The sequence below is a fragment of the Girardinichthys multiradiatus genome, chromosome 8, assembly GCF_021462225.1.
Source record: "Girardinichthys multiradiatus isolate DD_20200921_A chromosome 8, DD_fGirMul_XY1, whole genome shotgun sequence".
In the NCBI taxonomy this organism is placed as follows: Eukaryota; Metazoa; Chordata; class Actinopteri; order Cyprinodontiformes; family Goodeidae; genus Girardinichthys; species Girardinichthys multiradiatus.
This window is the reverse complement of record NC_061801.1, coordinates 28,787,256-28,801,158: the sequence shown is the minus strand read 5'-3', so window position 1 is coordinate 28,801,158 and position 13,903 is coordinate 28,787,256. Positions and strand designations below refer to the sequence as shown.

At 37.7% G+C, this 13,903-nt stretch overlaps 1 protein-coding gene across 1 annotated transcript in view; it reads left to right on the top strand.

Annotated features, from left to right (window-relative positions):
- The window catches only part of si:dkey-112m2.1 (transmembrane protein 132C), a 278,547-nt gene that overhangs the window by 246,213 nt on the left and 18,431 nt on the right, over nt 1-13,903 (top strand). Inside the window, exon 7 of the mRNA XM_047371747.1 lies at nt 7,945-8,153. Coding sequence (XP_047227703.1) covers nt 7,945-8,153 — 209 coding nt within the window. The remainder of the gene's footprint in view (nt 1-7,944; nt 8,154-13,903) is intronic.

The following is a 13,903-nucleotide window of genomic DNA, read 5'->3' as shown; positions in this document are numbered from 1 at the left end:
GTTTCCCCACTTGGTCCGGACCTTTTGTGCAGGTGTGAATACACTCAAGCGAACTCAAACAACCAGACTGAGACCCTCTTTTTGAGGTGGTCTCAGTCAGCTTCCAAACGGACGGGGTGTGCTTCGCTTATAGTGTGAATAGGAACCGGCCCCCATCCGACCCAACTACAGAAAACATACGTCTCTTTGGACTTAACAAGCCACTGTAGCCGCTAGCAAAGGTGTACATAGTACAGAAATCATACCTCATCAGCTGTATGTTGCCTAGCAACACTTCTACCGGCATGTTGGGGGTCACGGGATCCAGAGCACGAGGTCTCCTTCGGCTTGCAACACGCATTCACCGACACCATTGCAAAATTATGAATAGAACGTCGCATAATCTGTGTTAAGTTAGCTGCTCTTGACCCTGATATTGGAGCTGTAATAATGACATAAATATGTAGAACAGAGGGGCTGCATGCAACACTTCCATAGTTGTTTTCCTAAATTTCTGGGTCTGTGCTCTGTCATTTCTGTCCAATGGGAGCAATGATCATCACCCACATGGCTTTGTTTACAACAAATAGTTATCTTGGAAAAAGTACAATGTGAAAGCAAACCACACCAAACAAAAAAAAATAAAGTCCGCTTTTGGTTCAGACCAAAGGACTTTCTTGGTGTAAATACACCCTTACAAATTGGAATCAGTAATACAGATATGCCTTAAGCTAATTGTGTGCTATCCTTGATACTTTTATTCTTGATTGAGTTCAAAGTTGTTTTAGGACCACTTTTTCAAGGATTTTAGACATAACAGAAAGAAGAGCGAATGATCTTTTATTACCTCAAACTTCAGGATTAATAGTAGTTTTTTAAACAAAATTTAGAAATCTTTATAAATCAAAAGAGAAAAGATGATCTGATCAAAAACAAAAGTGTGTCTTTAACAGGTTGAATTTGCATAGAGTCCAAGAAGTTGAAAATTTAAAAACTCAAATTTTTTAAATGAAAAACAGCTGTCATACTTTTCTAAAGCTAGATCATCAGCCATTGAAGCTGTGTCAGCTGTAGAGAACAAAAGAATAATATTGTCCCTAGGCTGATTAAAGTTTTACTTGTAAAAAGTGTTCATAAACCATGCCAGCAGAACACATGAAATACAATGTTCAACGGTGCTTTGGCTTTTAATCAATCTGGCCACAATGCTCAAAGAAACCTGGTGTTTTTCTTTTTCTTGACCTTTAATTAGGTATAGTGAGATGTCTTGTCTACGTACTAAGTACTAAATAAACTTTTCTAAGCTTAGTAACAAACTTCTGACCTGGAGCTATGCCCTCTTCATTCTCATTTTGTTATTTGAGGCTACTTAACTGAGCAGTCTTTTTCAGGTTGAGCACTTTCTTTCTGAACTAAGCTGGTAGAGTATTTGGGGTGAATTGTAATTTTTTCTCACTGGGTTCCGAGAGACAATTTTAATATAGTTTTGCCCTAAACAAATACCCCTGTGCTTTAAAACCTGACTATCAAAACCTTAATTTAGCTTTTGACAGTTATCTTAAAGTCATTTAATTCATCCATTCATGCCAATGTAAGAATTGATGAGGTACAGGACTGGCTACACACTAAACAATTTCCATTGTGAAGTGACATCGATTTGTGTGGGTGTGTGTGTGTGTGTGTGTGTGTGTGTGTGTGTGTTTCCACTGATAAAGGAGGTTACACAGATAAATCAAGTTTCACTTTTTTATGTAGTGCAGAAGATACCCTTTATAGGAATTAAAAATTCAGATAGATTTGGAGTACAGAGACAAAGCTAAACAAAACTGGTGATTCAGTGTTAGCAATGGTTTCAAAGCATTTAGGTAATAAAGAAGGAAATAAAGAATGTTCACTTAAAAAATAAACTAATGAGATAAAAGGCTCAGAAGGACTCATTGAAGTCGTTTCATAATATCTATTATAATCAACATGCAACATTTATGGCATTTTTGTCCACAGAGATCCACTGTTTTCAGTCAAAAGGATTATATTTTTATTGAATTAACCTTATATCATGCAAGCGATTAATAGTTAGCACAAAATGTTTTCACATACTTTTATGCAATGACTCAAAATAATAATTTCTGTTTGTGTGGCATCCATTTGACATATACTGTATTTCTTCAAAGAATGATGAAATAATGGACTCAGACTACTGTGTGCCACATAACCGATGTTCCGATGGTTCTAATTAACTATAAATCAAGCTGCTCATTTTGTTTTGTACATATTCTATGATATATTAAATATTATGCATATGTAGTACTTCGCAAAACTTATAAAGCACTGCTATTTGTTTCATCCTTTCCTTCAAAGCAAAGTTCTTTCAAAATTTCTCTTTGGACTTGGGCTGTTTTTTTGTACTGATGTTCCATCCAATATGGCAACATATTAAAAGGTCCACTAAAAAAAGGAAAGATAAGTAAAATAGAAGAAAAGCATCTGGAAGTCATGTCTTCAGAAACAGAAAAATAAATCTTGCAAATTTCCAGCTAAAAGCTCTTTAAGAATCCCCTTGCTGGTGCTACAATCAGTTTTTTCTCTGTCTAACTGTTATCTTTGATATTTTTCTCCCATTCAACTAATAAAACTAAAACTGGTATCTTTGTGACAGGTTGCCAGTTAAAAGATCCAGTTTATGTATGCACACACACAGCTACGTCAAGTTTTACTAGCCTTTTTTTATACCTGAGTGGTTAATAGATCAGCGTAAATTTGGTAGAAACTAAAAGATATACAAAAATATCTGTAGGGTGACGATGATGATTTTTGTCTATAAATTCAATGTAATTATGATGAAGATTTGTTACATTTTGTTAAACATATAAAACGCTCTACTACAAAGGTGAAACATAAAGCAAGTGGAATTAATTTTTTTGAATCACACATGTATGTTTTTTATATATTTTTATCCAAACAGTTATTCACTCTCCCACCTCAGCACAAAATCTCTAAAGTTGGGAAAATATACATTAAACTATTTCAGAACTGGAACTTACTTTTTATGAAGCCATTTTTTGGTGTATGCTTAGACCAGCTGTGATGCTAAAAATATGTTCAGTTTTCTAGCAGACAACTGATAGAAACTCCCTGGTACTTGAACCTGTTCATAACAGATCATACCTTGACAAAAATCCCACCATTTGAAGGATATTAGCCCCAAAGCATTGAACTGCTAACACCATATTTCACTTTGGTCGTGTTGTTCTTTTGTAGATGTTTTGTGTTGTTTTTGTGCCAAACCTACCTTATGGTTTGATCAAAACCATTACAAATTTCTCCACAGATTTCTGGAAGATTGTAGCCAGACCTGGATGTTACTTTGTAAGAAAATAGTTATGTTTTGCAACCTTGCTTATTGCACGTACATGGAGAATAGAGGAGAATATAACTAGTACTAAAAAGAAGTTCCTGCAGAAGTTCTGTCTGAGCCACTTGTCAGCCTCCCTGACAATTTTCAGTCTTGTCTTTTCATCTGTTTAATTTTTGTAATGCGACTGTTGTCTAATGTTTTCTCCTATTATTGGTAACTGCCTTCATTGTGGACTGATACAGTTCCTGCTAGGACAGCTAAACTATACTCCACATTATTTATATTCCTTATTATTGATAACAGGTGTGAACCTGAGAAGTTTGAATGCTGCAGCTGAATCCAAAGGATCTTTAATATTGCATTGGTTTTAGAGTGTGCATATTTATATAAGCTTTTTACTGTTTACATTTTTCCTCAAATTTTATTTGTTTTTTTTTTCAATTGAAGTGTACAGTGTACATTGTTGCATTTTCAGGGGACCATTTTGTAAATGGTTTTATAAAAGTAAATTTTTTTTACATCACAAAAGCCTGGCATGTTAACAGTGATGATCCACTTTTGAGAGCCATCTCAGGCCAAAGACCAATGGTAAGTTGAGAAGATGCTGTCAACTTATTTTAATGAGCATTTGGTTTCCAGGGCTGAGGCTCTTGTTGTAGAGGGTTTGGAATGAAGCGGTGCCTCAGTTCCTCTGCTGTATAGACGCTAATGAGAATGGAGGTAGAGAAGTCTGGCTGCAAATAACCACACACATTGGACCGACCAAAAACTATTGTGTGCACTGTCTCAAAGCCCACAATAAAGCAAAATGCAGGACTTGGTGCTCTTAGGACACTGAAAATCTTGTGCGTACTTTCATTTCCTTTTGCTGCCTCTGTCAGGCTGCCTGTTTGGCAATTAAATTAAATATACTCAATTTATATTAGTAAAGTAACTAAGTAAAGTTTTTATGGTAATTTAAAATGTATTTCTAATTGTTTCGTCCCTATATGCAGCAAGCAAACAAACACTAAATAGAAATTTGCCAGGTAATTGAAGTCAATCCCATTTAAATGAAATTATAAATGGGTGAGGGAGTGGTGGCCTTAAGCAGAGTGCTTGAGTCCTTGGAAGGATGGAAATTTGCTGGTAGGAATCCCACAGACTGCTACTCTGGGTCCTTGTGCAAGACACTTAGCGCTAGAATGCTCCCCAGGCGGTGAACAGTGGCCCACTGCTCCCTAAGGGATGGGTTAAATGCGGAGGACACATTTTATTGGAATGTACAGTTGCAATGACAAATAAAGATGATAATTATTAAAGACTCAATTCTTCTACACATTACAGTAACTGTACAGTATCTAATCTAATAAGATCACTGCCACTGGAAGCATTCTTTTAGGTCTGGTCTGAGACCTCGAAATTATGCAGTTTTTGAAACTCCTTTAGCCTTCTTTCTTTCAAGAATCATTCTTGTTAAATTTTAAATATCCCCACAACTTTCACACATTACTCTCAATCAAAAGTGCTAATTACCGGAAGACTGTGAACATGCGGGAGATTTGGGTAATACTGAATTTGACTGACTGTTAAAGCCAATGAGTGGGAGAGAATGAGGAAGAAGTCATAAAAGTGAAGAGGAGGAGAAGCTGACAGACACAAAGCTGTCAGTTTTGTTCCTCAGAGAGATGGGATGATCTCGCACCATTTTAGAGTTAAAGCTGCCATGTCATATGCAAAGGCATGGAGACAGATGACAGTTTTCCATTGACTGGTTTGTTAGAAAGAGGCAATTGTCACTACTAAAGACTTGTTCTGAAATTAACAGTTGTGCCAATCAAGTTTATGATGGTTTTAGGGATCAAAATGAATAGAAAATATGACAAAAATATGTCAAATAGCCCTTAAAGAAAAAATCTATTGTTATTGAAAAAGTTATGTAGATGTCAACACAATGAAAATACTTCAGATGTCCTGAATATACCATTCTTTATGTTGGAACTTCATCTGAGAAACTTTGATAGCTGATTGGACTTGTGCTTCATCCAGCTGGTCATTATTTAGTTCTGAGCATTTTGTTCTTTAGTTGGATAAAACAGGTTGGTGTCTTTGCAGAGCTCCATCTGTCCAGTTGGACCAAAGTCCCACTACTTGCCCATGTTACAATGATTCTTACATACACACATATGTCAAATCTAAACATGCACTCAGATCCATTCTTAACTTCAGGAAAAAAATATTGCTCAGTTACTTTACAAACAGACATATTCAATAGATTAGAATATGAGATCCAATGAGACTTGATGGTCAGATTAAAAGCACTTGTTGAAAATAACAACCTTTAAGCAGGTGTAAAACATACTTTTCATTAAGCCCACATTTCTGCATAAAATGTTTTTTCATTGGTCTGATGTAATATTCTAAACTTCTAAGAAATGAAATGTGTTTTCATTAGCTGTAAGTGAACAATCTTCACAATTAACAGAAATTAAGGAGTGAAAACATCAGTCTGTGTAATCAATGGGCTTCATTTTGTGAATTGAGATATTGAAATAAAATGAACATTCAATAATATTTGAATTAATTATGACTGTAAATACTTACAATGATTCACATCAGATGTTAGCATCAGATGTTTTTAGGTAACAACCCAAGTAATCCACATATACAAAAAATCTAAACAAATATATCCATAAAATATGTTACACAGTGTGGAATTAGTGGAATACGTGGAATAATACTGGAATAATAACTCAAATTAGGGAATAAGTATTGAACATTCCTACCTAAATGTATGTATACCAAATAGAAAACCTTTTTTTGACAACTCTAAGACATGTCCTATGTGGAGAAACATTTCTCATGCATTGATCAGCTGTGACTTTGATCAATACTTTCACAAAAACTGCCTTCAGATCTTACATGTTTCTCCCTGTTTTTTATTGGAGTGTCCTAAGGTTGTGCAGCAAAGTTAAAACCAGCTTCAACACATTTTCCTTCTGTAGTGAAGTCTGAATAAAGGTCATTGCACTTCTGTGTTTTTTCCACTCCTGGATTATGCCTTACACGGTGATCTCTAGAATAATCAGTTTAGCGATCCATCTGTAACCAATGACATCGGTATGGTTTGCAACATTAGCGGTGCAAAGGTCTTGATAGGAGTTTTTTGCTTGGACCCATCATGAGATGCTTCCTGGGTGATGCCTGGATATAGGCTATCAATTAGGACTCATAAGCTAATATGCATGCACTGAAAGGGGAAAGGGTTGTTCTGTTAAAACTGACAGATTTTAGCTATTTTCTTCTCCTTTTCTAAATGTCTTCATAGCCCACTGGAGTCGCTGACTCAGTGTGTCCATAATGTCAATAAGTGGATGGGTTGGAATTTCCTCCACCTTAATACAGATGAGACAGAAGCCATTGTTTTTGGTCCCAAAAATGCATGGATAGAGATCAATGCCAAACTAGACTCAATGAAACTGAAGACCACAGAGCATAAAGACACCTCAGAATAGTTCTGGACTCAGACCTAATGTTACATGACCGCATAACGTGTTGCTAAATAAGCTTACTATCATCTTATAAACATTGCCAGAAGAAAGGGCTCCCTGTAAAAACAGAAAAAAAACTTGCACATACTTTTATTTTCATTAGGTTAGATTATTAGATTATTTTTGTCTTTACTGGTCTCTGTAAAAAGGAATCTATCAGAGGGCTACAGCCCATCCAAATTGCTGCTGTCAGAGTGAAACACCAGGAAAATTGATCATATTGCACCAGTTCTTAAACCGCTGCACATGCTCCTTTTTTTTCAAAGAGTAGATGTTGCTATTAGTGTATACAGCACTAAATTGTGTGGGGCCAAAAAATATTCCTGAGTTGCTTGTCAAGTACAAATAATGTAAATCCCTGATGTCATTACAGTAACTTAGTCAGTGTTCCCAAAAAACAAGAGAAGGCAGCAATTAGTTCTATGTTCCTCAGCACTGGAACAAAGTCCAAAATCTGAGTTGTACAGATACTTTTGGCTCCTTTTTTATCAGGTTTGAAAACTAGTAGTTTGTAGTAGTTTGTTTACTCAAGCTTTGAAGGAATCTTACTAATTAACTGATTGTCTGACCACTGATGAGCGACTGAAGAGTAGGTTTGAATTTAAAATAAAATTAGAATTTAAATTTAAATTTGCCTTTTAAATTTCCATGTTAACATTGATTTCATTATTGCAATACTTTTAGGTGTTTGACATTATAAGCCACCTTTTTAGGCAAAATTTAAGTTTTTTTGTTATTTTTTGTCTTTCCTTTGATGCCCTGCAAAGAACTTTGGATTGTCTTGCATATGCATGGATAGCTTTGCTTTGCCTTGTGTCATTCTGATCTGTTATATATAATTTATTAACTGATTTGTTTTGGTTTCCTTGATTTTTTTTTATGTGTTCTACTTGAGTTATGACAGAAATCTGGTGTAAATTTCATTCTAATAGCCCGATTAGAAATAGGATAACTGATATTTACCATGTTAAACAACTAATAAATAGAATGCAAAAACATATTGTTCATGTTAGATTTTATTTTTATTATAGTGTCAGTCTGAAACAGATTTGCTTTTAGTGTTGTTTTCTCTGTTTTCAGGTATCCGAACGCTGTGATTATGTGTATGTCAATGGAAAAGAGACAAGAGGGAAGAAAAGGGTGACGCTCAACTTCACCTACAGTTTTTTGAGTGCCCAGCTGGAGATGAGTGTATGGATCCCCCACCTACCATTGCTCATAGATGTGGCTGACCCTGAACTCAGTCAGATTAAGGGCTGGAGAGTCCCTGTTAGTGCTGGCAGCAGGAGGTAGGACATGGTTTTCTGTTGCATTATCACTGAACCCTCTTTTTGAAATGAAAGCACTACAGGACAAAGAAAGATAAGCTCATACATAATGCCCACACAGCACATTTTACCTTCTTTCACAAACCGTTTTTGCTCTTTAAAAGTCTAGCCATTTATTCTAACATATTTAAGGTATAACATATTGTGGCATTGTATCTACCATATAATCATGTATTAAAATATGAGAAAACAATAAAATAGCAGCAACCCAAGTGTTGTTTTTGTTCAGAAGAAATATCTGAGAAGTTCAATGCTTGCATGGGCGAGTTTCATGTCTTGGTTAATACAACAAAACAAGTCATCAGCTTACTGATAGAGCAGACCTTTAAGGCATAAAATGCAGATGTGTTCAGATGTATAATGAGTGCCAAGAAATTCACTAGAGTGGTGTCCCAAAAAGTACTTATCAAGAAAAAAGAATACTGATTTGGAGCAATGCAGAGCTTCGGCACACCCAGAAAGTAATGAAATGAACAGCAGTCTGTAAACAACAATATAAGTTGTGTAAAACCGTCCTGCTGAAAACATTTATTGCATTTTATCCTGATAAATAATGATTCCATTCATGATTAATATCATGAATGGAATATTATGTCGCACTAACCTCCTTTCTATTTACACTTACAGAAAATGTAAATAAAATTTTTAGTCACACTGAAACATATTTGAGAAAAACTCTCATGTGGTGATGAAAAATTATTTTATCTCCAGAACGATGAAAAAATCATTACAGACCTTCCAGACTGCATTAATAGTTGTATTTAGGTTTTACAAATTTACAGATGATAATAATTACTTTATTTTTATGTTTTTCAAACACTTTGCCAGGTTATGAAATTTGTTTGATTGAACCATTATTATTAATTGCAAACAAAGGCAAAATCAGAAGCTCTGTGTGGAAAAAAAAAATATTGGGTGTATTCAGACCAGGAAATCCTTTGGTCTACTTGTTTTGTCTGGACCAAAAGCAGACTTTTTTTGTTTTTTTTTTGTTTAGTGCTGTTCATTTTCACATTGTACTTTTTTCAAGTGAATTTTTACTTGTAAACAAGACCATGGGTGTGACGATAGTTTCTCTCATAGGATAGAAATGACTAGGGACAGAGCACAGACCCTGAAATGGAGGAAAACTATCATGGAAGTCCTGCGTGCTGCATTTCTGTTCTGCATGTTTTTGCTGGTATTACAGCTGCAAAACCATTGTCTCTTGCCTTTCAGTAACTTTGTTTTTTCACTTTAATGATCGCTCAAACCCCCTCTCCTTCATTTTCTCACTAAACATGCTGAACACGACAGCCTTCTTGAGTGTCTTTTCTAGCAGTCAGGTTAAGCATCTTCCCAAATATCAAGGAGGCACAGTGTTTCCTCGTTGCTCCAGGTCTTTCCACAGCTCATTGTTTGTAGTATTATTGTTAGCAACACTGAAGGACTAAGTCTGTAAGGACCATATAATATTTTGTCTGTACATGTAAATCTCTAGAATTGAAAAAACTTTCCCATGCCAGTGTTTATCCTCCATTAAGCATGTTTGTATTGCACAATTTCTCATGAGCCAATAAGCAACAATGCTGATGTTCATTTTCAGCAGTGAGGTCACATAAGCCAATATTTCAGTCTAGTTGTTGTTTATATTGATTGGGTTTTGAGCAACCTTAGCATACATTAAAACCAAGGTGCAGTCCTAAATGTCACAAAACCTTTAGCACAGCATTTTAAAAAAAGATGCTTCACATGAATGAACATATTTAAAGATATTGTTCAATGCCTTTTCTGACATTCATGCAATCTGATTGGTCTGACAGTTACATTAAGGACCCAATATGTAGGTCATGTGCATTACTTCATAAAGAAGGTATAGTATTTGTAATCTGCAGAATTTCTATATAGCAGTGAAATTAAAGACTAACATTGTGTGTGTGCCCGATCCAGCTAAGAGAAAGCTCACCCATTTCCACACAAGTTAAAAGGGCCCTTCATTAGAGTCTGATACCTTGGCTGACCTGTCACTCACTGCTAAAAACAGGCCTTGACCTCCATGTTTCTGCTGCCAGCCACTAATGCCACCTCTGTGTGGATTGCTGTCCCATCAACTCATGTGGAGGAAGAAAAGGGGGAGGGTGGTACGGTAAAGACAGGTTAGGAAGTAAGCCAAGCCACTGGGCCACAACATGTTAACCTGTCAGCACGTTTTCTGCCTGACAAGCCATGCCTCATTAAACCTAATGGAAACTGTCACGGTCATTCCCCCTGGCCACCTGACCAGCATGGAAGCAAGTAAAGCTTGGAGCAGTGAGAATTCAAGGTGCAGGATAGAGAATTGCGGAGAAAAGTTAAGTGAATCCTGGGATAAAGCCGAGAGCCAGGCGTGCAAAGTGAGAAATAAATTATGCTAGAAATGTGCAAAACCACAAAAGAAATTTACATCACAGATAAAGTGGGATGGAAGAAAGCTAGAAGACAAATAAGGGACATCTACAGGTCCTTCTCAAAAAATTAGCATATTGTGATAAAGTTCATTATTTTCTATAATGTCATGATGAAAATTTAACATTCATATATTTTAGATTCATTGCACACTAACTGAAATATTTCAGGTCTTTTATTGTCTTAATACGGATGATTTTGGCATACAGCTCATGAAAACCCAAAATTCCTATCTCACAAAATTAGCATATTATTAAAAGGGTCTCTAAACGAGCTATGAACCTAATCATCTGAATCAACGAGTTAACTCTAAACTCTTGCAAAAGATTCCTGAGGCCTTTAAAACTCCCAGCCTGGTTCATCACTCAAAACCCCAATCATGGGTAAGACTGCCGACCTGACTGTTGTCCAGAAGGCCACTATTGACACCCTCAAGCAAGAGGGTAAGACACAGAAAGAAATTTCTGAACGAATAGGCTGTTCCCAGAGTGCTGTATCAAGGCACCTCAGTGGGAAGTCTGTGGGAAGGAAAAAGTGTGGCAGAAAACGCTGCACAACGAGAAGAGGTGACCGGACCCTGAGGAAGATTGTGAGAAGGGCCGATTCCAGACCTTGGGGGACCTGCGGAAGCAGTGGACTGAGTCTGGAGTAGAAACATCCAAAGCCACCGTGCACAGGCGTGTGCAGGAAATGGGCTACAGGTGCCGCATTCCCCAGACCTGGGCTACAGAGAAGCAGCACTGGACTGTTGCTCAGTGGTCCAAAGTACTTTTTTCGGATGAAAGCAAATTCTGCATGTCATTCGGAAATCAATGTGCCAGAGTCTGGAGGAAGACTGGGGAGAAGGAAATGCCAAAATGCCAGTAGTCCAGTGTCAAGTACCCACAGTCAGTGATGGTCTGGGGTGCCGTGTCAGCTGCTGGTGTTGGTCCACTGTGTTTTATCAAGGGCAGGGTCAATGCAGCTAGCTATCAGGAGATTTTGGAGCACTTCATGCTTCCATCTGCTGAAAAGCTTTATGGAGATGAAGATTTCATTTTTCAGCACGACCTGGCACCTGCTCACAGTGCCAAAACCACTGGTAAATGGTTTACTGACCATGGTATCACTGTGCTCAATTGGCCTGCCAACTCTCCTGACCTGAACCCCATAGAGAATCTGTGGGATATTGTGAAGAGAACGTTGAGAGACTCAAGACCCAACACTCTGGATGAGCTAAAGGCCGCTATCGAAGCATCCTGGGCCTCCATAAGACCTCAGCAGTGCCACAGGCTGATTGCCTCCATGCCACGCCGCATTGACGCAGTCATTTCTGCCAAAGGATTCCCGACCAAGTATTGAGTGCATAACTGTACATGATTATTTGAAGGTTGACGTTGTTTGTATTAAAAACACTCTTCTTTTATTGGTCGGATGAAATATGCTAATTTTGTGAGATAGGAATTTTGGGTTTTCATGAGCTGTATGCCAAAATCATCCGTATTAAGACAATAAAAGACCTGAAATATTTCAGTTAGTGTGCAATGAATCTAAAATATATGAATGTTAAATTTTCATCATTACATTATAGAAAATAATGAACTTTATCACAATATGCTAATTTTTTGAGAAGGACCTGTACATTCCTGTGAAAGGTTTTTGATCCCTTGGTATCAGACAAAGATAACATAATATAGTACATTTCATTTTTAAAAAACCTGGCCCTATGTGAAAAGTAATAGCCCCTTAAAAAGTGATTGTTCAACCTACTTTGTCATATAACATCCTAATCAGTTTTAAGTCCATACTTTGACTAAGCCCTTCCAATACATTAATTTTCCATATTTTTAGCCATTCAGAGGTGGTCTTACTGGTGATGGATAAGTTTGCTTAAGTTTATGGTCACAAAAGGATGACCAGACATACTTTTAAAGGATTTGTTAGTAGAAAACATAATTCATGGTTCCATAAATCACGGCAAATCTTCCAGGTCTTGAAACAGTAAACCAGCCTAGCACCACTAGGTTCAACTGAGGGTCTTTTGTCTCGCCATTTCTTAGAACTTTAAGTTTTGGGGACATTCAGGGCCTTTGTGTTCTTTTTCTTCTGCAGTGGTCTTTGTCTTGGAACTCTTACATAGATGCCGTTGTGCAATCTCTTTGTTATTGTTTAATTATGAACACTTCTAATGTTGTTCTGGGTTATTTTGCGACTTCCTGAATCAATCACAATTCTACTCCTGGTGTCATTTTTGTAGCGTGGACCCTTTTAGAGGACTTTTAGCCTACTTTATGTTTTCACGCAGCTGATATCTAAATTGTTTTCTTGGTTCTACAGGTCCAGTAGTAATCCAGCATGGTTAATCAAAGTTTAGAGAAGGATTAAGTTGATGCTTTCACGAGTGTGGCAAATAATTAGGGCCAGGTTGGTTTAGATAGTTTGTTTCCATTAATAAAGAAAAATGGCATTTGAAAACAGCAATTTGTATTTACTCTGAGTATTTTTGTCTAAAATTAAAATTTGTTTGTTAATCTAAAACATGTAAGAGTATTGACAAAGCAAAAACAGCCGATATGTGTAATGAGTCAAACAGTTTTTACATACCATTGTGGCTGTCTGATGTTTTTAACATCAGTAGTGAAAGACAATACAATATCCTTATCTGAATCAAATGGGAATTTGCAGGCCAAACAAATCCTTCGTCGTTGTCTTCCGCTTTATCCAGGACCGGGTCGCGGGGGCAGCAGACTCAGCAGAGACACCTAGACGTCCTTCTCCCCAGACACCTCCTCCAGCTCCTCCGGGGCGAGCCCAAGGCGTTCCCAGGCCAGCCGAGAGACATAGTCCCTTCAGCGTTTCCTGGGCCGTCCAATGGGCCTACTCCCTGTGGGACATGCCTGGAACACCTTCCGAGGAAGGCGTTCAGCAGGCATCCAGTATAGATGCACGTGCCACCTCAACAGGCTCCTCTCGATGTGGAGGAGCAGCGGCTCTATTCCGAGCCCCTCCCGGATGGCCGAGCTCCTCACCCTATCTCTAAGGGAGTGCCCGGCCACCCTACGGAGGAAGCTCATTTCAGCCGCTTGTATCTGGGATCTTGTTCTTTCGGTCATGACCCAAAGTTCATAGCCATAGGTGAGGGTAGGAACGTAGACCGATTGGTAAATCGAGAGCTTTGCTTTTCGGCTCAGCTCTCTCTTCACCAGAACGGACCGGCATAGCGCCCCCATTATTGCGGCAGCCACACCGATCCTTGTGTCGATCTCCCGCTCCATTCTGCCCTCACTCGTGAACAAGACCCCGAGATA